At 42.0% G+C, this 22,351-nt stretch overlaps 1 protein-coding gene across 1 annotated transcript in view; it reads left to right on the top strand.

Annotated features, from left to right (window-relative positions):
* The first annotated feature begins 672 nt into the window (after positions 1–672).
* GABRG3 (gamma-aminobutyric acid type A receptor subunit gamma3) overlaps positions 673–22,351 on the top strand; it is a 650,507-nt gene continuing 628,828 nt past the window's right edge. Inside the window, exons 1-2 of the mRNA XM_032624570.1 lie at positions 673–725; positions 5,817–5,965. Of these exons, the coding sequence (XP_032480461.1) occupies positions 673–725; positions 5,817–5,965 (202 nt within the window). The remainder of the gene's footprint in view (positions 726–5,816; positions 5,966–22,351) is intronic.

Here is a 22,351-nt window from a genome sequence, read left to right as displayed (position 1 = left end):
TCTTTTCGGACTACCGGGTGCCTATTCCGGGGCCCTCCCTCAGGCTCCGGGAGGGATCCCTGAGCCTCCCCGCCCCCGCCCCCTCCCCCGCCGGGCCCCGCCCCCTTCCTGGCTCAAACTACGGATCCTTCGCCTCGCGCATTGTCAAACATGTAATTGGGTGAACTCCACCCAGCCGGAGCCTCCTCGGAGTCGCTGCCAGAGTAGCGGCCGCCTCCCCGCCCCCACCCCAGAGCGCACGGCGGCCGCACAGCGCGCGCAGAGCCCACCGCCCTGGCAGCGGCGCGCGGCGCGGCTCGCGGCTCAGGGCGGGGTGGGCTGCTGCGGGCCGCGGGTCTTCTGGGCCAGGGACCGCCCGCGCCCACCTGCTCCCGCCTGCTGGCTGCGCGGACCCGGCGCCGGTGCGCGGGCGGGGGCTGTGCGCCGCGGGGACCGGGTGTCCCGCGTGAGCCAGGCGGAGCCGCGCGCAGACCCGCTGGCCGTCGGGGGCGCGGCCGGCCGCCAGAGCCCGCACCTGTCCCGCCGCGGCGGCCCGGCGCCCGAGTCGCGCCACGGTCGGCGACATCGGAGGCAGCGAGGGCACGGAGAACCGGCGGAGGCTAGGCCCGCGACCCGGAGGAAGCCGCGCGCGGCCCGAGGCCTCGGACCCTGAGTCCCACGTTCCACGGCACCATGGCCCCAAAGCTGCTGTTGCTCCTCTGCCTGTTCTCGGGCTTGCACGCACGGTAAGTGGCGCCCGGGCTCCGCATCTCCGGAGGCTCCGAGACTGGAGGGAGGGCGGCGGGGGGCGCTGTCCTCCGGCCCCAAGTCGCCGGCGCGCCCCGCCGTCCGTCGTCTGGGCTGCGGCATATCCTGCCAGGGCCGAGGGGAGGAGACGGGAAGTCGGCCGGCACCCTACCTGTCCCATCTACCCCGGACATGGCCATCTGCCTCTCCGGGCTGGGCGACTGCAGCCTTCTCTGCAGCCTGAAACATGGGGACTCTGAGATTAATGGGCTCTTCTTCTGAAGCTTTTAGGATCTGGTGGTTTTAAGAGGTTTTGAAAACCAACATCATAGGGGAAAGCCTGTGTCTACCTCCTACCCCTCCCCCAAGTGTTTCAGCGCTGTGCGCGCGCGCGCGCACACACACACACACACACACACACACACACACAGAGCAACATTCTGTATCATTTTCATCACTGAAATTTCCCAGGACCCAGGAGTTACGGTTTCCTACCTGCCCAGTTTAAACCGGTCTTTGTGGGGAGCAGCCGGGCTGGAGGCAGGTGGAGGAGGACTGGGGCAAGGTGGACAGCTGAGAGCCCTGCTTCTCAGAAAGGATTTTCTTCCCAGGTCCTGCAAGCACACGCACAGTACACATATGCACCCCTTCTACATGAGCCACTTTCACACACGGGAGCATGCACAAACCTACCCCTATAAAGCAAGCATGTTGAAATTGATAATGTTTTCTACCTAGTAACTGTAAGAAATTACCTCACCATAGATACCCCAACCTTCCTCCCAGGACACCAACCACCTAATGGGAGCTTAGAAATGCTCCAGGAAGAGATGAAGATGGCTCATGAGGGTGGAAAGACAGTGAGACCAGAGGGGTTAAACACTGTTGCTGTGAATATAACTGGAGATTCTGGGTTTGGTTCCTTTAATTCTGTCTCGGGCTAGATCTGTAGCTCAGAACTTGAAGACTGCCCTGTGCTTTACAGATTAGAGCAGCTCCCTTCCTCCCATCCTGCTCACCACCCCAAGAATCTCAGGGCATCCCTACCCCCAAAACACTTTTGTTTTGGCACCATCTTCATTTCCTAGATCTGGGAGCTAGAAAACTAGAGAGCCTTTCTCTGGGCTATAAGCCCTGCAGTTGTTAGCAGGCAATACCTGGAGGTCTTGCATGTTCATTCACATTTGTGAAGTACCAAAGAACTAGGAAGGTACATTAACAAATCCTACAAGATGTGAATGTGAATGGGTCATAGTTCTCCCTCCCTACATTTGACAGACCCTGAGGAAGAAAGTCCTGGCCCTTCCCACCACACACTGCTGGTCTTTGCTAAGAGTTGAGAGTGAGAAAGGCAGATTGTGTGTGCTGGGGAAGGCAGACTCATGGCAGCTCTTCCAATCAGGCTGCACACTCCTTGGGCCTTCAACTGAAGTTTCTTCCTGTCTAAGGAGCTAGCTGGGAAGGGAGATGGGAGTGCACTTTCTGAGGTTGATCATGCCTGGATATATCTCTTTTTAGAAGCAGACAGCACGAGGCACAATGTGGAGGTCCCAGGTCATATACAGATCTGAGGTTATATCTAATCGACCTTCCTATTGCCACCAACTGGATGCAGTGACCTGCAGTTCAGGGTTAGATAATCAGCTGTTTAGATCTATAGATACATGTTAGAAGGAAACCCGCTATTGTCTTCATTACTTTATGTGCTTAGTAGGAAGGTATCTGGGTGTCTAACTTGAAGTGCTCAGGTGTCTAGGGATTCCCAAACACATATACAGTCTCTGGGGATTCTTCATCCTTTCATTTTGCCAAGGCAGGTGTAACAACTTTAATATGTTCTATGTCTGGGTTGATTCCATGGCCTTGATAATAGAGGTTGCACATCAGTTGAAAAAAATCCAAGTTTTAAACTAATTTTATTGCTGTATACCTCTCCTTTGAAAGTGTCTTTGCTCTTTGAATGGGTTTTACAGACATATAAAGTAATCTGATGTCCAGCATCACCTTTCAAAACTGTTATTAAGTCTGAGAGGGTTCTCATTTGCACTCTGGCATGCCTTCCTGGTGTTGAAGAGCCCTAGAGAAGGCTCTGACAGTTGTGCTCCATGGTGATGGCTTGGCAGCTCCGTGGAGAGAAAATAACCCATTCTGACACCTATGGAGGAGCTTATTCTACATTAAAACACATTAAGTCACACCTGGATCTTGGTGATACCATAAGCGGATGGCTAACTGCTTTCTGAGGTTTAGGAGCTCCTTTTTATGTTTATAGATGCATCCAACTTTGTCTCTGCCCTTGTAGCTTAAGAGAATGTGTAAGACATGAAAATACTATATGATGGCTGAGCTGTCACTACATCACCAATTTGTTTTTAAGAAAAATGTAATGATGGTGTTTAGGACCCAACAATCCTGATAACATAACACTGATGAAGATTATATATAAGCCACTTAGAATTTAGAAAAATAGAACATTTTTGTTTTATTCACATTCTGGTGAGTCCCTGAGATTGGGTTTTCATCAAAGGGAGGATTTTCCTTTGGGCTGGTGGTTCGGCACTAGCACTGGGAAGCTTCGATTTCATTCTCTGAAGTCCCGCAGCAAACTGACATGGCATCTAGATTGGGAGGAGCCCAGTGTCGGCCCAGAGCATCGCTGCCTGTGTGCTGCCCGCTGTCCCCCCCAACCCAGCCACAGAGCCACGAGTGTCCCATTTTTACCTCCCGAAGGGGAAGGGGCAGGAGAGGATGCTGCAGCTGTTCCTTTCTTTTTCTCCTCCCTCACCTACACTGAGCTAAGAAGCTTACGCAATTTCAGGAAAACCCTCTCATCACCACTTGACTGCTAGAGGGAGAATTAGTCTCATAATACCTGTTATTGACATAGCTCAAAGTATTTTTCAGAAACTAAGGCTGTGTATACAGAAAACTGATGAAGAGTTAGTGTGCTCCTTCTGTGAACATATGAGTGTTGGGGCAAGAGAAGATACAGAGCATGGAGAGCATGGTCTGGTCTGTGCTGGTGAGCTGTCTCTGGGGATGAGGGATGGGAGGGGAGGGGAAGAGACAGACAGCAGAGGAAGAGAGGACCGCACTGTGGGCGAGTTGGAAGGAGTCCTGAGGATGCTGTATGTGATCCTGCCCAGGTGATCTGTCTCTCTGTCCATAGTCTCCCAAGTGTTTTTGCTGTGGACTGAATTGCCAGGTCCTGTGGGCAATGGTTGGCTCCCAGCAATCCATGTCCTGCAGAACCTGCTTCCACCCACTTTTTTGTAAGATGATAAAATTAACATTCCTGACAATATTCCTGATAAAATAAAATATTCTTCATTTAAAATTCTGTAGTGTTATTTATAAAACATCAGGCTTACAAATAAAACATCAGGCTTTAAAATTCTGTAGTGTTATTTATAAAACATCAGGCTTACAAATAATAATAATAATCAGTTCTTGAATATGTGTCCCAAAGTTTACAAGTTCCTATTGATGGTGAATATTCAGTGTGAAAAAAATCCACGGCAACTTATAGTTCCTATGGATGATTTATTCTAAACTTCCAGTCAAGAAATAGAATTATAGTTTAATGTCAGCCAAGGAAAAACTTAAAAGATGTCAATCTTTGAGATATATGCCATATACTTATTATCAAAACTTCATGTAAATGTATATATTCATATAGGACTAGACTGACACTGTTCTGATCTATGTTAAGGCTAGTTAACACTCATAAAAAGACTCATGTACATATGACACATACATAGATTATACAGATGTTATATATTATAGTTACATGTTATAATATATTATGTAAGTATATATATATGATTCTGAGGCGTTAAACAAAGTAGAGATAATAAACTTTAAAAAGTTTATTCTTTTCATTTATTTCATGTTCATTACAGATAATTTAGACCATTCTAAAAACTAACTTAAAGACACACGTCCCAGAACACAACTGCCCTGAGATGTTGTTGCCATTTTGGCTCCCATCTGGGAAGCTAATCAGAAATGATCTCATACTCAGGACAAATAAACCTCAATGCAATTTTCTGTTCTATATTTTGTTCTCTTTTGTGAAGAAAAAAAGTCATTATGGTGTACCCACTGACAAGCCATAAAGGAAGAAGGTTGCTTGTTTGTTTGTGTGATGAGCTTTTTTGCCCCGGTAAATGGCAGGCCCCCTGGAAGTGCTACTTTGAAGAGAAGACTCTGCTCTTTTCAGGCCTGGATGGCTGTGTTGCTGAGATGGCCTCACTCACTAAGGAAGCTAGCTTGTCGTTTTGAGGCCTCTCCATTCGAGTACTCCTGTGAGCATGTATCACCCAGGAGAGGTGCCTGTCAGGCTCAGCCCTGCTCAGGAGAGACTCAGATATGCTCAGCGTTCATTTGGACACATTTATTAAAGGGCCAAATGGTAAAGACATATTAGAAAGGTTTTAATTTTTAATGTCTGTATTAGCCTGCTCTGTAAGAGATGAATCAGTTTGTGTGGTAGGAGGCATGTAAAATAACCAGAGGGTGTTTACCAACCAATATCGCTGTTCGTTGGCACCCCACATGGGTGCTGGCCAAGCATACCACCTCCTCGTATCCCTGTGTCTGCCTAGACCAAAGGTGCTAGTCTCCGTGAGAAGCACAGAGTCAGATTCAACAATTTTCAGTGAGTGCATTCTGAAGAAGCTGTTCTTACCTTCAACTAAAATGAGGTCTTGGCAGTGGGGAGTGGAAACAGCAAGATGTTTGTGCCTTGACCTTCAGAGGTTCTCAAGGTTGATCCAAGGAAGGCTGACTCTGCTGGTTGGCCTTCATGCATTGAGTTATTATGATGTCTATGGTTTAACATGGACATGGAATCATTTTGTGACATTTAATGAAAACATCATGCTATGTTAATAGTACTATCATTCTTGTTGGATTCTTTCTTATTTGTGTTTTGTTTTACTTTTTTAATTTTAGAGATAATCTATTGGTTGGGATGAGTGTACTAGTGCCTTTCTACCTGTTTCAGTGGTGCTTGGGTGAGCCAAAGCTTGACACTTCCTGGAGCCATTGCTACAACTTATATGTCATACTTTGTGCCATAATTACAGATCCAGAAAGGTGGAAGAGGATGAATATGAAGATTCTTCATCAAACCAAAAGTGGGTCTTGGCTCCAAAATCCCAAGATACAGATGTGACTCTTATTCTCAACAAGTTGCTAAGAGAATATGATAAGAAGCTGAGGCCTGATATTGGAAGTGAGTGTTGATGTTTGTTATTCCAGTAGGAAACATACTGTAATATATTTTTAAAGTTTTTATTTTAAATAATTATAAAGTCACAGGAAGTTGCAAAGGTAGTGCAGTCACACAATTCGTGGGTATCAAACCAGGAGTTGACATTGGTACAGTGTGTGTACGTGGCTCCACATCATCTTGTCATGTGTGGATCTGTGTAATGACCACTATAATTGAGACGCAGAACTGTTTTATCACCATGAAGATTCCCCTCCTCCAAAATTTCTAACCCATCAGCCACTAATTTGGTCTCTATTTCCGTATTTTTGTCATTTTGAGAATGTTGCGTATGTGCACTCATTCAGTACGTGACCTTTTGAGATTGGCTTTTCTTCCCTCAGCAAAATGATTTTGAGATCCATTCAAGTTGTTGCCTGTATCAGTAGTTTGCTTTTCTTATCACTAAGCAATCTTCCATGGTATGGATAGACAAAAGTTTGATTAATGTTTATTGAGGAGCATTTTGGTTGTTTCCAGGTTTTGACTATTACAAATAAATGACTGTGTGCATTTGTATGCAGGTAATTTGCATGGACATAAGATTTTATTCTCTGGGATAAATGCCCAGGAGTACAATTGCTAGGTCCTATGATAAATGTTGGTTTAATTATTTTCAAGAAACCGTCAAACTCTTTTCCAAACTTTCTGTACCATTTTCTATCCCAACATCACTATGTGAGAGATCTTCACCAGCAATTGGTATTGTCACTATTTTTTTATTAACATCTTTATTGGGGTATAATTGCTTTACAATGGTGTGTTAGTTTCTGCTTTATAACAAAGTGAATCAGTTATACATATACATACGTTCCCATATCTCTTCCTTCTTGCGGCTTCCTCCCTCCCACCCTCCCTATCCCACCCCTCCAGGCGGTCACAAAGCACCGAGCTGATATCCCTGTGCTATGCGGCTGCTTCCCACTAGCTATCTACCTTACATTTGGTAGTGTATATATGTCCATACCTCTCCCTTGCTTTGTCACAGCTCACCCTTCCCCCACCCCATATCCTCAAGTCCATTCTCTAGGAGGTCTGTGTCTTTATTCCTGTCTTACCCCTAGGTTCTTCATGACATTTTTTTTCCCCTTAAATTCCAGATATATGTGTTAGCATACAGTATTTGTCTTTCTCTTTCTGACTTACTTCACTCTGTATGACAGACTCTAGGTCTATCAACCTCATTACAAATAGCTCAATTTTGTTTCTTTTTATGGCTGAGTAATATTCCATTGTATATATGTGCCACATCTTCTTTATCCATTCATCCGATGATGGGCACTTGGGTTGTTTCCATCTCCGGGCTAATGTAAATAGAGCTGCAATGAACATTTTGGTACATGACTCTTTTTGAATTTTGGTTTTCTCAGGGTATATGCCCAGTAGTGGGATTGCTGGGTCATACGGTAGTTTTTGTAGTTTTTTAAGGAACCTCCATACTGTTCTCTATAGTGGCTGTACCAATTCACATTCCCACCAGCAGTGCAGGAGTGTTCCCTTTTCTCCACACCCTCTACAGCATTTATAGTTTCTAGATTTTTTGATGGTGGCCATTCTGACTGGTGTGAGATGATATCTCACTGTAGTTTTGATTTGCATTTCCCTAATGATTAATGATGTTGAGCATTCTTTCATGTGTTTGTTGGCAGTCTGTATATCTTCTTTGGAGAAATGTCTATTTAGGTTTTCTGCCCATTTTTGGATTGGGTTGTTTGTTTTTCTGTTATTGAGCTGCCTGAGCTGCTTGTAAATTTTGGAAATTAACCCTTTGTCATTTGCTTCATTTGCAAATATTTTCTCCCATTCTGAGGGTTGTCTTTTGGTCTTGTTTATGGCTTCCTTTGCTGTGCAACAGCTTTGAAGTTTCATTAGGTCCCATTTGTTTATTTTTATTTCCATTTCTCTAGGAGGTGGGTCAAAAAGGATCTTGCTGTGATTATGTCATAGAGTGTTCTGCCTATGTTTTCCTTGAAGAGTTTGAGAGTTTCTGGCCTTACAGTTAGGTCTTTAATCCATTTTGAGCTTATTTTTGTGTATGGTGTTAGGGAGTGATCTAATCTCATACTTTTATAGGTACCTGTCCAGTTTTCCCAGCACCACTTATTGAAGAGGCTGTCCTTTCTCGGCTGTACATTCCTGCCTCCTTTATCAAAGATAAGGTGACCATATGTGCATGGGTTTATCTCTGGGCTTTCTATCCTGTTCCATTGATCTATCTTTCTGTTTTTGTGCCAGTACCAAACTGTCTTCATTACTGTAGCTTTGTAGTATAGTCTGAAGTCAGGGAGCCTGATTCCTCCAGCTCCGTTTTTCGTTCTCAAGATTGCTTTGGCTATTCGGGGTCTTTTTGTGTTTCCATACAAATTGTGAAATTTTTTGTTCTAGTTCTGTGAAAAATACCAGTGGTAGTTTGATAGGCATTGCATTGAATCTGTAGATTGTTTTGGGCAGTATAGTCATTGTCACAGTGTTGATTCTGCCAATCCAAGAACATGGTATATCTTCCCATCTATTTGTATCATCTTTAATTTCTTTCATCAGTGTCTTATAACTTTCTGCATACAGGTCTTTTGTCTCCTTAGGTAGGTTTATTCCTAGATATTTTATTCTTTTTGTTGCAATGGTAAATGGGAGTGTTTTCTTGATTTCACTTTCAGATTTTTCATCATTAGTGTATAGGAATGCCAGAGATTTCTGTGCATTAATTTTGTATCCTGCTACTTTACCAAATTCATTGATTAGCTCTAGTCGTTTTCTGGTAGCATCTTTAGGATTCTCTGTGTATAGTATCATGTCATCTGCAAACAGTGACAGTTTTACTTCTTCTTTTCTGATTCGGATTCCTTTTCCTCTCTGATTGCTGTGGCTAAAACTTCCAAAACTATATTGAAGAAGAGTGGTGAGAGTGGGCAACCTTTTCTTGTTCCTGATCTTAGTGGAAATGCTTTCAGTTTTTCACCATTGAGGATAATGTTGGCTGTGGGTTTGTCATATATGGCCTTTATTATGTTGAGGAAAGTTCCCTCTATGACTACTTTCTGCAGGGTTTTTATTATATATCGGTGTAGAATTTTGTCAAAAGCTTTCTCTGCATCTATTGAGATGATCATATGGTGTTTGTCCTTCAATTTGTTAATGGTTTATCACATTGATTGATTTGCGTATATTGAAGAATCCTTGCATTCCTGGAATAAACCCCACTTGATCATGGTGTATGATCCTTTTAATGTGCTGTTGGATTCTGTTTCCCAGTAGTTTGTTGAGGATTTTTGCATCTATGTTCATCAGTGATATTGGCCTTTAGTTTTCTTTCTTTGTGACATCCTTGTCTGGTTTTGGTATCAAGGTGACGGTGGCCTCATAGAATGAGTTTGGGAGTGTTCCTCCCTCTGCTATATTTTGGAAGAATTAGAGAAGGATAGGTGTTAGCTCTTCTCTAAATGTTTGATAGAATTCGCCAATGAAGCCATCTGGTCCTGGGCTTTTGTTTGTTGGAAGATTTTTAATCACAGTTTCAATTTCAGTGCTTGTGATTGGTCTGTTCATATTTTCTATTTCTTCCTGATTCAGTCTTGGCAGGTTGTGCATTTCTAAGAATTTGTCCATTTCTTCCAGGTTGTCCATTTTATTGGCATAGAGTTGCTTGTAGTAATCTCTCATGATCTTTTGTATTTCTGCAGTGTCAGTTGTTACTTCTTTTTCATTTCTAAATCTATTGATTTGAGTCTTCTCCCTTTTTATCTTGATGACTCTGGCTAATGGTTTATCTATTTTGTTTATCTTCTCAAAGAACGAGCTTTTAATTTTATTGATCTTTGCTATTGTTTCATTCATTTCTTTTTCATTTATTTCTGATCTGATTTTTATGATTTCTTTCCTTCTGCTAACTTTGGGGATTTTTTGTTTTTCTTTCTCTAATTGCTTTAGGTGCAAGGTTAGGTTGTTAATTCGAGATGTTTCCTCTTTCTTAAGGTGGGCTTGTATTGCTATAAACTTCCCTCTTAGAACTGCTTTTGCTTGCATCCCAATGGGTGTCAAGTCTCCATTGTCATTTGTTTCTAGGTATTTTTTAATTTCCTCTTTGACTTCTTCAGTGGTCACTTCGTTATTAAGTAGTGTATTGTTTAGCCTCCATGTGTTTGTATTTTTTACAGATATTTTCCTGTAATTGATATCTGGTCTCATGGCGTGTGGTCGGAAAAGATACTTGATACAATTTCAATTTTCTTAAATTTACCAAGGCTTCATTTGTGACCCAAGATATGATCTATTCTGGAGAATGTTCCCTGAGCACTTGAGAAAAATGTGTATTCTGTTGTTTTTGGATGGAGTGTCCTATAAATATCAATTAAGTCCATCTTGTTTAATGTATCATTTAAAGCTTGTGTTTCGTTATTTATTTTCATTTTGGATAATCTGTCCACTTTTGAAAGTGGGGTGTTAAAGTCCCCTACTCTGATTGTGTTACTGTCAATTTCCCCTTTTATGGCTGTTAGTATTTGCCTTATGTATTGAGGTGCTCCTATGTTGGGTGCATAAATATTTACAATTGTTATATCTTCTTCTTGGATCGATCCATGATCATTATGTAGTGTCCTTCTTTGTCTCTTCTAATAGTCTTTATTTTCAAGTCTATTTTGTCTGATATGAGAATTGCTACTCCAGCTTTCTTTTGGTTTCCATTTGCATGGAATATCTTTTTCCATCCTCTTACTTTCAGTCTGTATGTGTCTCTAGGTCTGAAGTGGGTCTCTTGTAGACAGCATATATATGGGTCTTATTTTTGTATCCATTCAGCCAATCTGTGTCTTTTTGTGGGAGCATTTAGTCCATTTACATTTAAGGTAATTATCGATATGTATGTTCCTATTCCCATTTTCTAAATTGTTTTGGGTTTGTTATTGTAGGTCTTTTCCTTCTCTTGTGTTTCTTGCCTAGAGAAGGTTCCTTAGCAGTTGTTGTAAAGCTGGTTTGGTGGTGCTGAACTCTCTCAGCTTTTGCTTGTCTGTAAAGGTTTTTATTTCTCCATCAAATCTGAATGAGATCCTTGCTGGGTAGAGTCATCTTGGTTTTAGGTTTTTCTCCTTCATCACTTTCAGTATGTCCTGCCACTCCCTTCTGGCTTGCAGAGTTTCTGCTGAGAGATCAGCTGTTAACCTTATGGGGATTCACTTGTGTGTTATTTGTTGTTTTTCCCTTAGTGCTTTTAATATGCTTTCTTTGTATTTAATTTTTGACAGTTTGATTAATATGTGTCTTGGCGTATTTCTCCTTGGAGTTATCCTGTATGGGACTCTGTGTGCTTCCTGGACTTGATTAACTATTTCCTTTCCCATATTAGGGAAGTTTTCAACTGTAATCTCTTCAAATATTTTCTCAGTCCCTTTCTTTTTCTCTTCTTCTTCTGGAAGCCCTGTAATTCAAATGTTGGTGTGTTTAATGTTGTCCCAGAGGTCTCTGAGACTGTCCTCAGTTCTTTTCATTCTTTTTTCTTTATTCTGCTCTGCAGTTGTTATTTCCACTATTTATCTTCCCGGACACTTATCTGTTTTTCTGCCTCAGTTATTCTGCTATTGATCCCATCTAGAGTATTTTTCATTTCATTTATTGTGTTGTTCATCATTGTTTGTTTCATCTTTAGTTATTCTAGGTCCTTGTTAAATGTTTCTTGCATTTTGTCTACTCTATTTCCAAGATTTTGGATTATCTTTACTATCATTATTCTGAATTCTTTTTCAGGTAGACTGCCTATTTCCTCTTCATTTGTTAGGCCTGGTGTGTTTTTGTCTTGCTCCTTCATCTGCTGTGTGTTTTCCTGTCTTCTCATTTTGCTTATCTTACTGTGTTTGGTGTCTCCTTTTTGCAGGCTGCAGGTTCATAGTTCCCTTTGTTTTTGATGTCTGTCCCCAGTGGCTAAGGTTGGTTCAGTGGGTTGTGTAGGCCTCCTGGTGGAGGAGACTAGTGCCTGTGTTCAGGTGGATGAGGCTGGATCTTGTCTCTCTGGTGGGCAGGTACACGTCTGGTGGTGTGTTTTGGGGTGTCTGTGGACTTATTATGATTTTAGCAGCCTCTCAGCTAAAGGGTGGGGTTGTTTCCTGTTTTGCTAGTTATTTGGCATAGGGTGTCCAGCACTGTAGCTTGGTGGTTGTTGAGTGAAGTTGGGTGTTGGTGTTGAGATGGTGATTTCTGGGAGATTTTTGCCGTTTGATATTACGTGCAGCTGGGAGGTCTCTTGTGGAACAGTGTCCTGAAGTTGGCTCTCCCACCTCAGAGGCACAGCACTGACTCCTGGTTGCAGCACCAAGAGCCTTTCATCCACACGGCTCAGAATAAAAGGGAGAAAAAGTAGAGAGAAAGAATTAGTAGAAGTAGGAAGAAAGAACGAATGAACGCACGATCGGAAAAAAGAAAGAAAGGAGGGAAGGAAAGAAGAAAGGAAGGAAGGAAGAAAGAAAGAAAGAAAGAAGAAAAGAAGGAAAGACAGAAAGAAAGGAGGGAGGGAGGGATGGTGGGAGGGAGGGAGGAAGGAAAGAAGGAAGGAGGGAAGGAAGGAAAAAAGAAAGAAAGAAAGAAGATAAAGTAAAATAAAATAAAGTAAAATATAATCAAGTTGTTAAATGAAAAATAATTATTAAGAAAAAAAACACGGACCGATAGAACCTTAAGACAAATGGTGGAAGCAAAGCTATACAGACAAAATCTCACTCAGAAGCATACACATATACACTCACAAAAAGAGGAAAAGGGGAAAAAATCATAAATCTTTCTTTCATAGTCCACCTCCTCAATTTGGGATGATTCGTTGTCTAAAGGAGGGAAGGAAGCAAAGAAGGAAAGAAAGAAGATAAAGTAAAATAAAATAAAGTTATTAAAATTAAACTTAATTATTAAGAAAAAAAATTAAAACAAAAACAGACGGATAGAACCCTAGGACAAATGGTGGAAGCAAAGCTATACAGACAAAATCTCACACAGAAGCATACACATACACACTCACAAAGAGAGGAAAAGGGGAAAAAATCATAAATCTTGCTCTCAAAGTCCACCTCCTCAATTTGGGATGATTGGTTGTCTATTCATGTATTCCACAGATGCAGGGTACAGCAAGTTGATTGTGGAGCTTTAATCCGCTGGTTCTGAGGCTGCTGGGAGAGATTCCCCTTTCTCTTCTTTGTTCTCACAGCTCTCAGGGGCTCAGCTTTGGATTTGGCCCCGCCTCTGTATGTAGGTCACTGGCGGGCGTCTGTTTCTTCTCAGACAAGACGGGGTTAAAGGAGCCGCTGATTCGGGGGCTCTGGCGCACTCAGGCCGGGGGTGAAGGGAGGGGCACTGCGTGCGGGGCGGGCCTGCGGCAGCAGAGGCCAGCGTGACATTGCTCCAGCCTGAGGCCCGCCGTGCGTTCTCCCGGGGAAGTTGTCCCTGGGTCCCGGGAACCTGGCAGTGGCGGGCTGCACAGGCTCTGCGAAAGAGGGGTGTGGATAGTGACCTGTGCTGGCACCCAGGCCCTTTGGTGGCGGCAGCAGCAGCCTTAGCGTCTCCCGCCCGTCTGTGCTTTTAGCCGCGGCTCGCTCCCATCTCTGGGGTCCGCGCTTTCAGCCGCAGCTCGCGCCCGTCTCTGGAGTTCCTTTAAGCAGCGCTCTTAATCCCCTCTCCTCGCACACCAGGAAACAAAAGAGGGAAGAAAAAGTCTCCTGCCTCTTCGGCAGCTCCAGACCTTTTCCTGGACTCCCTCCCGGCTAGCCGTGGTGAACTAACCCCTTCAGGCTGTGTTCACGCAACCAACCCCAGTCCTCTCCCTGCTCTCCGACTGAAACCCGAGCCTCAGCTCGCAGCCCCGCCCACCCCGGCGGGTGAGCAGACAACTCTCTCGGGCTGTTGAGTGCCGGTCGGCACCGATCCTCTGTGCGGGAATCTCTCCGCTTTGCCCTCCGCACCCCTTTTGCTGTGCTCTGCTCCGCTGTTCCGAAGCTCCCCCCTCCGCCACCCGCAGTCTCCGCCCGTGAAGGGGCTTCCTAGTGTGTGGAAACCTTTCCGCCTTCACAGCTCCCTCCCACTGGTGCAGGTCCTGTCCCTTTTCTTTTGTCTCTGTTTTTTCTTTTTTTCTTTTGCCCTACCCAGGTACGTGGGGAGTTTCTTGCCTTTTGGGAGGTCTGAGGTCTTCTGCCATCATTCAGTAGGTGTTCTGTAGGAGTTGCTCCACGTGTAGATGTATTTCTGATGTATCTGTGGGGAGGAAGGTGATCTCCGCGTATTAGTCTTCCACCATCTTCCCCTCCGCCTGTCACTATTTTTTGTTTTAGCTCCTCTAATAAGTGTGTGTCCAATAGATTGATATCTCTTTGTGGTCTTAATTTACATTTTCCTAATTGTTAAATTTTCTTTATGTGCTTATTTGCCAATAGTATATCCTCTTCATCAAAATGTCTCCTCATATTAGTTGCCTGTTTAAAAATTGGATGATTTTGTTTTAGTTATTTTTCTACTGCTTTGTTAATAGTTCTTCCTGTAGTCTAGATATGATTCCTTGGCCAGATGTCGTTTTCAAATTTTTTCCCTCATGTAGCTTTTCTTTTCATCCTTTTAACAAGATCTTTCAAAGAGGAAAAGTTTTTAACATTGAGGAAGTCCAAGTTACTGATTTTTAACTGTTGTATGGAACATACTTTTGGAGTAATGTCTAAGAACTCTTCATGAAGCCCTAGTTCCTGATTTTCTCCTGTTTTCTTCTAAACGTTTTATAATTGTAGGCTTTACATTTAATTCATTATCAGTTTTGAGTTAATTGTTATAAAAAATCAAGGTGTGAGGTTTAGAGCTAAGTTTCTTTTTCTTTTGCTCATGGACATGTGGTTACTTTATTACCATTTGTTGAAAAAACTATCCTTCCTCTTTGAATTATGTTTGCACATTTGTCGAAAGTCAGTTGGCTCAACTTCTGTGGGTTGTTTCTGGGCTCTGTATTTTCTTCCATTTATCTATGTGTCTATCACTGTGTCAGTACCCACAGTCTTGATTGTTACAGCTATGTAATATGCCTTGGAATTGGGTGGAAGTAATTCAACCTCTTTATATTTTTTTAATATTTTATTTATTTTTGTCTGCGTTGGATCTTTGTTGCTACGTGCAGGCTTTCTCTAGTTGCGGTGAGCGGGGGCTACTCTTTGTTGTGGTGCGTGGGCTTCTCATTGTGGTGGCTTCTCTTGCTGCAGAGCACGGGCTCTAGGCACGCAGGCTTCAGTAGTTGCAGCATGTGGGCTCAGTAATTGTGGCTCGTGGGCTCTAGAGTGCAGGCTCAGTAGTTGTAGCTCACGGGCTTCGTTGCTCCACAGCACGTGGAATCTTCCTGGACCAGGGCTTGAAACCATGTCCCCTGCATTGGCAGGTGGATTCTTAACCACTGTGCCACCAGGGAAGTCCTCAACCTCTTTATTTTTCAAAATTATTTTAGCTCTTATAATACATATTTTTCATATGAATTCTAGAATTATCTTGTCTGTATCTACAAAAATATCTTGTGTTAAATCTTTATATCAATTTGGGAAGAATTAACATCTTTACTATGTTGAGTATTTTGATCCATAGACAGGATATGTCTTTTCATTTATTTAGATCTTCTTTAGTACCTTACATTCAGTGTTTTACAGTTTTTAGTATACAAGTTCTGAATATATTTTGTTAGATTTGCACCTAAGTATTTCATGGTTTTGGAGTGCTTGTAAATGGTATACTGTATTTTAAAATTTCCTTCCCCCTGTGTTCATTGCTGGTATACAGAAATATGGTTAATTTTTGTAAGTTAATGTTGCGTCCTCTGACTTGCCAAGCTCAGTAGTTTTAGGAAGTTTTTTTTTTTGTTTGTTTTTGATAGGCTCCTTGGGATTTTCTGTGTACATCATCAGGTTTCCTGCGATTGAGACTTTTATTTCTTGCTTTCCCATCTGTATACCTTTTATTATTATTTTTCTTACCTTGTTGCACTGGCTAGAACTTCCAATGCTACGTGAATAGTAGTAGTGTGAGTGGACATCTTGCTTTGTTCTGGATCTTAGAGGAAAAGCATTCAGTCTTTCACAATTAAGTGTAATGTTAGCTAGAGATATTTTATATATATTTTCACCAAGTTGAGAAATTCCCCTCTATTTCTAGTTTTCTGAGAGAATATTTTATTTTGTCATGAATGGGTGTTGAACTTTGCCAAATACATTTTCTGGATCAGTTGATATGATCATGTGATTTTTTTTTTTTACACAGCTAATATGGTGAATTACATTGGTTGATTTTCAAATACTGAACCAGCTTTGCATCCCCAGGATAAACCACACCTACTTATCATGTTTAATAATACTCTTTTTTGAAAACTTTTAATATATTGCAGAATTCTATTTGCTAATCCTTTATAAACCTTTTAATATCAGTGGGGCCTATAATAATATTCCTTGCTTCATTTCTGATATTGGTAATTTGTGTCACCATTCTTTTTTTCTTTGTCATCTTGCTAGAGGTTGGTTCCATTGACCTTTTTGAAGAACCAACTTTTTGTTTCATTATTTTTCTGTATTGCTTTTCTATTTTCAATTTTATTATATTTTGCTATTTATCTTTATTATTTACTTTCTTCTGTTTGCTTTGGGTTTATTTTGCTCCTCTTTATTGAGGTAGCATTTAGAGTCTCAACTTGAGACTATTCTTTTCTAATGTAAGCATTTAATGCTCTAAATTGCACTTTCTGCACTGTTTTAGCTGTATCTCACAGATTTTGCTCTTTTGTATTTTCATTTTCATTCAGTTCAATGTATTTTTTACTTCCCCTGAGACTTTTTCCCTCTTTAACTCATGGATTATTTATTTATTCATATTTTTAAAAATTTATTCATTATTTTTTGGCTGCATTGGGTCTTCATTGCCACATGCGGGCTTTCTCTAGTTGAGGTGAGCAGGGGCTACTACTCTTCATTGCGGTGCGCAGGCTTCTCACTGTGGTGGCTTCTCTAGTTGTGGAGCACGGGCTCTAGGTGCATGGGCTTCAGTAGTTGTGGCATGCGGGCTCAGTAGTTGTGGCTCATGGGCTCTAGAGTATAGGCTCAGTAGTTGTGGCACACAGGCTTAGTTGCTCCATGGCATAAAGGATCTTCCTGGACCAGGGCTCGAACCCATGTCCCCTGCATTGGCAGGTGGATCCTTAACCACTGTGCCACCAGGGAAGCCCCCTCATGGATTATTTAGAAGTGTGTTTTTAGTTTCCAAATGTTTGAAAGTCTTCCTGTTATCTGTTGCCAATTTCTAGTTTGGTTCCATTGTGATCAGAGAACATACTCCGTATGAGTTTAAAATTCTTTTAAATTTGTTACTATTTAATTTATGGCCCAGTATATGTTTTGTTTTGGTGAATGTTCCATGGATACTTGAAAAGAATGTGTATTCTGCTGTTACTGGATGAATTGGATCCTGTTGTTTGATACTTTTGTTGAGTTCTTCTATATCTTTGCTGATTTTCTATCTAATTTTTCTATCAGTTGTTTTGATAGATTAACAATTGATAGATTTAAAAAGACCAAGACAAGGGTAGTGTTCTTGGCCAGGAGAGAAATGCATACCTATTCATGGTGATGGTCAGAGAACATGGGGGTTGTTGCAGACACATTTTTCATAGGATGCACCTAGTCTATGGCTTGTTTCCTCTTCTCCGTGGGGCTCAGTTTCATTTAGAGCCCTGCAGCTTGCCAACCCTCACACTACCCCAGCTGCCCCGTCCCTCTGTTTTTCCAAGTTTGAGGCTCATTCTCCAATTTATCTGTATCAAGACATAGAATTACACTGGTCCCAGTAGGCATAGAATTTCAAAATCCTTGTGGTGTAGTGTGCAGAGGGTTTGGAGATACATGTCCTGTGCAGTATTGGAGCAGTCTTGTCATCTTTCTGTGTCTCAGTTGCCTCTTTCATATGATGAAGGAGGGGAACAAATTACTCTTAAACTTCCTTCTTGCTTTAAGGTATTTATTCACTGAGCAATACATCTAAATTACCATTGCACAAGGTTCATAAATTCAATTGTCACCACAGTTTTCCCATCATAAATACATAAAAAGTCTACCCAGTATGAAAAATGTGCAGCAATTCTGCATTTACATGGAAAGAGAAGATTGAGAAAATGTTACTAATTTTCTCATTAATTGTCAGACACTGTGCTTGACCTTAGAGCAAAGATAAATAAGACTCGCTCTTTGCCCTTCTGGGTAAGTTTAGTCCAATTGGTCCTTTGTTTATCTTGTGCTAGAACATAGCAAAGTGCCTTCCATACGTGGTGCCATTGGAAATATTATTCAGCACCACATTCATCCTCTGAGGGGGAAAATTGGAAGAAAGTGGGTGAAAATGGGTAGAAAGAGGGTAAGCTTGGCTTCCAACCCAGATCTCTCTGACTCTAGCTAGATCACTGCACTAGCACTATTTATAGAAAATGCAAGGCAAGTCCATTCAAAATCAGGGGGCCCCTCTTACATACTCACATGACACAACACTTGGGAGGGGATGTTCTAAGGCTTTGTCATGTGCAACAGGCAAGCAGAATTCACAATTCTAAAAGATTTTATTTTTCCTTTAAGGAAAAATAAGGAATTGTGAATTTTCCAAATGAAACAGCATAATACAAAGAACAAATGCTTCTTTCTTAGAAGGCAGCTCTTCTAAAGCCTCATGTCATTTGGTCCTCAGAAGTCATATATCAGAAGGGCTCTGTGGTTTTTGAGTGAAAGAGATTCAAAAAACAACTAAATATAAAACCATATAGTAGTATGCTCCTCTTTGGTTTCATGACTTGAAAGTTCCACCATGCACATTGTCATGGTCCTGGGGCAGCAGGGTGACCTGATGAAGCGCCCCAGGGTCACTGGGTATCTTAGGACTCCTCTTCCTGTCTCACTTAAATGCTAAATAATGTCTGAGTGGCAGAATCCGGCAACTCACTGATGTTCAGGGTAACTGCCCAAGGACAGCTCTCCTGGTAAAAGATACTGATTAGACACCATTTTTGTTCATGGTGTAGAGGCCTCTGCTTTAAGGGATAATTTACTATAAATATCTGAATTTCTTTTCTTACTACTTTTTTTCACATGTAGCATATTTTATTTGTTGTAACCATTGTGCTTCCTCATCAAGGTGCAGTCAACTTATATTTATATAATACAGTGCTGTTCATGGATTTATCAGTCGTTTGTTGTAATTACCAGTTTATTTGCTCCCCTCCATTATCAGTCCCATCCTCTCTCAGCCAGTTGGCCCATATTTACTGAGCATCCCCTCTGCATCCAGCCCGGGCTGTGGACAGGTGGGGAGCTGCCTGATACTGCCTACACTTGGGTTCTTCTGAGGGGAAGGGGAAGGGGAAGGGGTCTGCAGGTAGCATCTAGGATTTGATAATGCTATTCCCACTTTGGAGTAAAGCAGGCCTGTTAAGGCTCTCCCTGGCTTAAACTCCTTAAAAACTCCACTTGCTTCTAGGATGAAGTCCAAGCCCCTTCAGATGACAAAGAGAGGTAAGCGCTCTGGCCCTTGCCTACTTTTTTTATGTGTCACACCATCTAGGAGCACCCAGCCTCCTGTCTTCTTCAACTGCATCCTTGCTGTTATCTCTTTCCAGCCTGTGATCCTCTTAACCCCTCTCCCATTTCCCACACGGAGCTCATTCCAGCCTCCCTTCCAGCCTTGATGTTTTCTTCCATGGCCTGCACTCCCTCACCTCCCTGCTGGGCTGTATCAAGTGTCTCTCCCCTGATTTCTTCTAGCATCAATTTTTCATCTTTCCATGGGATTAATAAATTCTGAAGGACTGTCTTGAGGATGGCATAATGTGGTGTAACCATGAAACAGTTTCTGCAACATTTTTGTATACTTTTTACAAGTTTTCAGCTGAGAACTGTCCACTAGGATACAGTTCCTAATTCCTAACTTTAGATACATCAGTTTACATTGGCATCTCCCAACATACGTAGTCCAAGTGAATCCACAAAGATCCAACATCAGGAAATAAATTAAATGGCTCATCACTGTTATTGTCAACAGTAAATAGAATCGAACAGACTCATTTATGTTGCATAGAAGTAACGTGTCCACATGTTACTCTTATTCGTTTTCAGAATACAAATTGTGATCATTGTGTTTTAAAAATACTCACTATTTTCCTGGCTATTGTCTCTCCTCAGCTAACTTCTGAATTATGGATGTATCTGTTTTAGTTTCCCATCTTTAACTATCTGTCATTCTAAGTAATACTTCAGCTATGTCCCTTGCTATTTTCAGGGCTATGCAGGGTGTCATTTATCTCAGCAACACATCTCTTTATGTGGGCTCAAAAATGCTGGAGGAGGATAAACCTTTTAATAAGATAATTGTAAAAAGGAAGGGAAATGACCTGAGTGAGTTTTTCTCCCTTTGGGGTTTCAAGAAATTTGAAGCACTCTCCTGAAAATAGATTATTACAGAATACAAATTCCCTCCCTGTCCATAATCTGGCCAGTCTACGCTAAATGCAATCAGTGTTGGGAAAAATAAAATTGGCTTTTAAAGGTGAATGAACATGGTGAAGACATGCACGATGTGTAGAGATGACCCATGGGCTCATTTAATTCAGGGAGAACATCTGAAAAGCCTCCTCTTGGCTGTGTCTGTAGCCAGAGGGATTAATTTTCTGTTCCTCTTCCTCATGTGTTTGCATATCTGGATTTCTTTTCCTGGCTTTCCTAAAGCTTATTTTCCAAGTTTAATTAGAATTTCTTCTAAATGTGGAATTAGGAACATCCAGTGTGAGAGGAAGCTGATGATGTGGGTGGTGAGGAAGTGCCTTGGTGGTGGAAGACAGGCCCCCAGCTCCTCGCATTAAGGGGTGCCCACTGGCCCCACCAGAGTCAGAGCCTGAGAGGAGATGCCACTGCCCCTTCTTTCCTTCAGGCTTGCGGAGAGGCCTTGGCAGCCCAGCACTGACTCAGGTACTGATATGACCCAGACAGACCCTGTAGGGTACTGCAGGAGGAACTCCTGCCCTTGTCAGGGTTGTGTTCCCAATGAGGTAGGAAGAGGGAAAATGAGTAAATAGTGGGAATACGATCCCCAATGGGACAGGAGTTAGCTCTGTTGCAGAAAATAGATGTTAAAAAAGTAAAAGAAATAATAAGTGGGCCTTAAAGTATAATTTTTAAAGCAAGCCTTATCACACTGCTCTTTAATATCTTTCAGTGAAAAATTATGAGCATAATTGAGTTACCATAGAACTGTGAAATGAATGCTTACAGACTTTTGGTCACAGATGTGATATCTCTGAGAGAGGCCTGGCTCAGCCCATGGAAAGCCAGAGGAAGTTCCCATATCTTCCTCACCTGGTTCCTGGGGTGTGTAAATGTGACAGCTCCTGCCAAGTCCGGCCAGGGTTTTGAGAGTTCAAGTTAGATCGCTGAATTTGAGAGAATTTTGAAATGTGTGAGGGGCTGTACAAAGAATTAAATATTTAGATATATTATGATTTATATTGGTTCTATAGAATTGTCCTTCATCCTGATGGGTTTCATATTTTAAGAAAAAATAAGAGACACGAGGTTTTAATTAAAAGGAATGAAGTATAAAGGTTGAAGTTCAGGTGCTTGTATGTCAGAGGAAGAGGGAGTTGGAGGTAGGATGGGGGATATTTTGGGGTCCCTAAAGCACACAATCTAGCTGCCTCATCTAGGCACAGAGTTTTGGATGACCGCTCTAACTCAAGTCAAACTATTTTTTCCATTCTTACTGCACAGCAGATGACTGTCTCAACTGAACATTTAGGTTAGCCTGGCTAGTCCTCACCTAAAAAGCACAGCCTACTCTACAGACAGGTGAGTTGTCATTTCTGGGCAATTACTGTATATCCAGATAATAATTCAAATGTATTCACTGCACTCTCAGAACAGATGTAGGAGGAGAGGAAACAGGCACTCTTAATTGCTGTGCTTGAAGTAAGAGCTATTACTGTAGACTTAGTTAGCTGTTTATATCACAAAGTTAATTCAAATGCATAGGGGAGGTGGAGAACAAATTTTGTGGAGAAATTATACCTGTCATCTCCAGGAGAAACTAATTAGGTATCCAGAGGATTCTGAGTGAAGAGCCATTACCTCAGCTCAACACACGTTGGCAGGTGACCCTTCCCTGCGTATTCCCCACCTTTCACACACATACCTTAGTCCCGTGACACGCTTACCTAAGGCACCATTCTGTGTAAGACAAGGCCATTTTATAGCTTATGCATGCAGTTCAGTTCATTAAAAATACTTTTTACTAGGCTATTATTTCTTGTTGAGAAAGAATATAATGGGGTTTCAATATATA

Source organism: Phocoena sinus, chromosome 2, assembly GCF_008692025.1.
Source record: "Phocoena sinus isolate mPhoSin1 chromosome 2, mPhoSin1.pri, whole genome shotgun sequence".
In the NCBI taxonomy this organism is placed as follows: Eukaryota; Metazoa; Chordata; class Mammalia; order Artiodactyla; family Phocoenidae; genus Phocoena; species Phocoena sinus.
The sequence above is the reverse complement of the archived record's forward strand: the minus strand, read 5'-3'. Positions and strand labels throughout refer to the sequence as shown.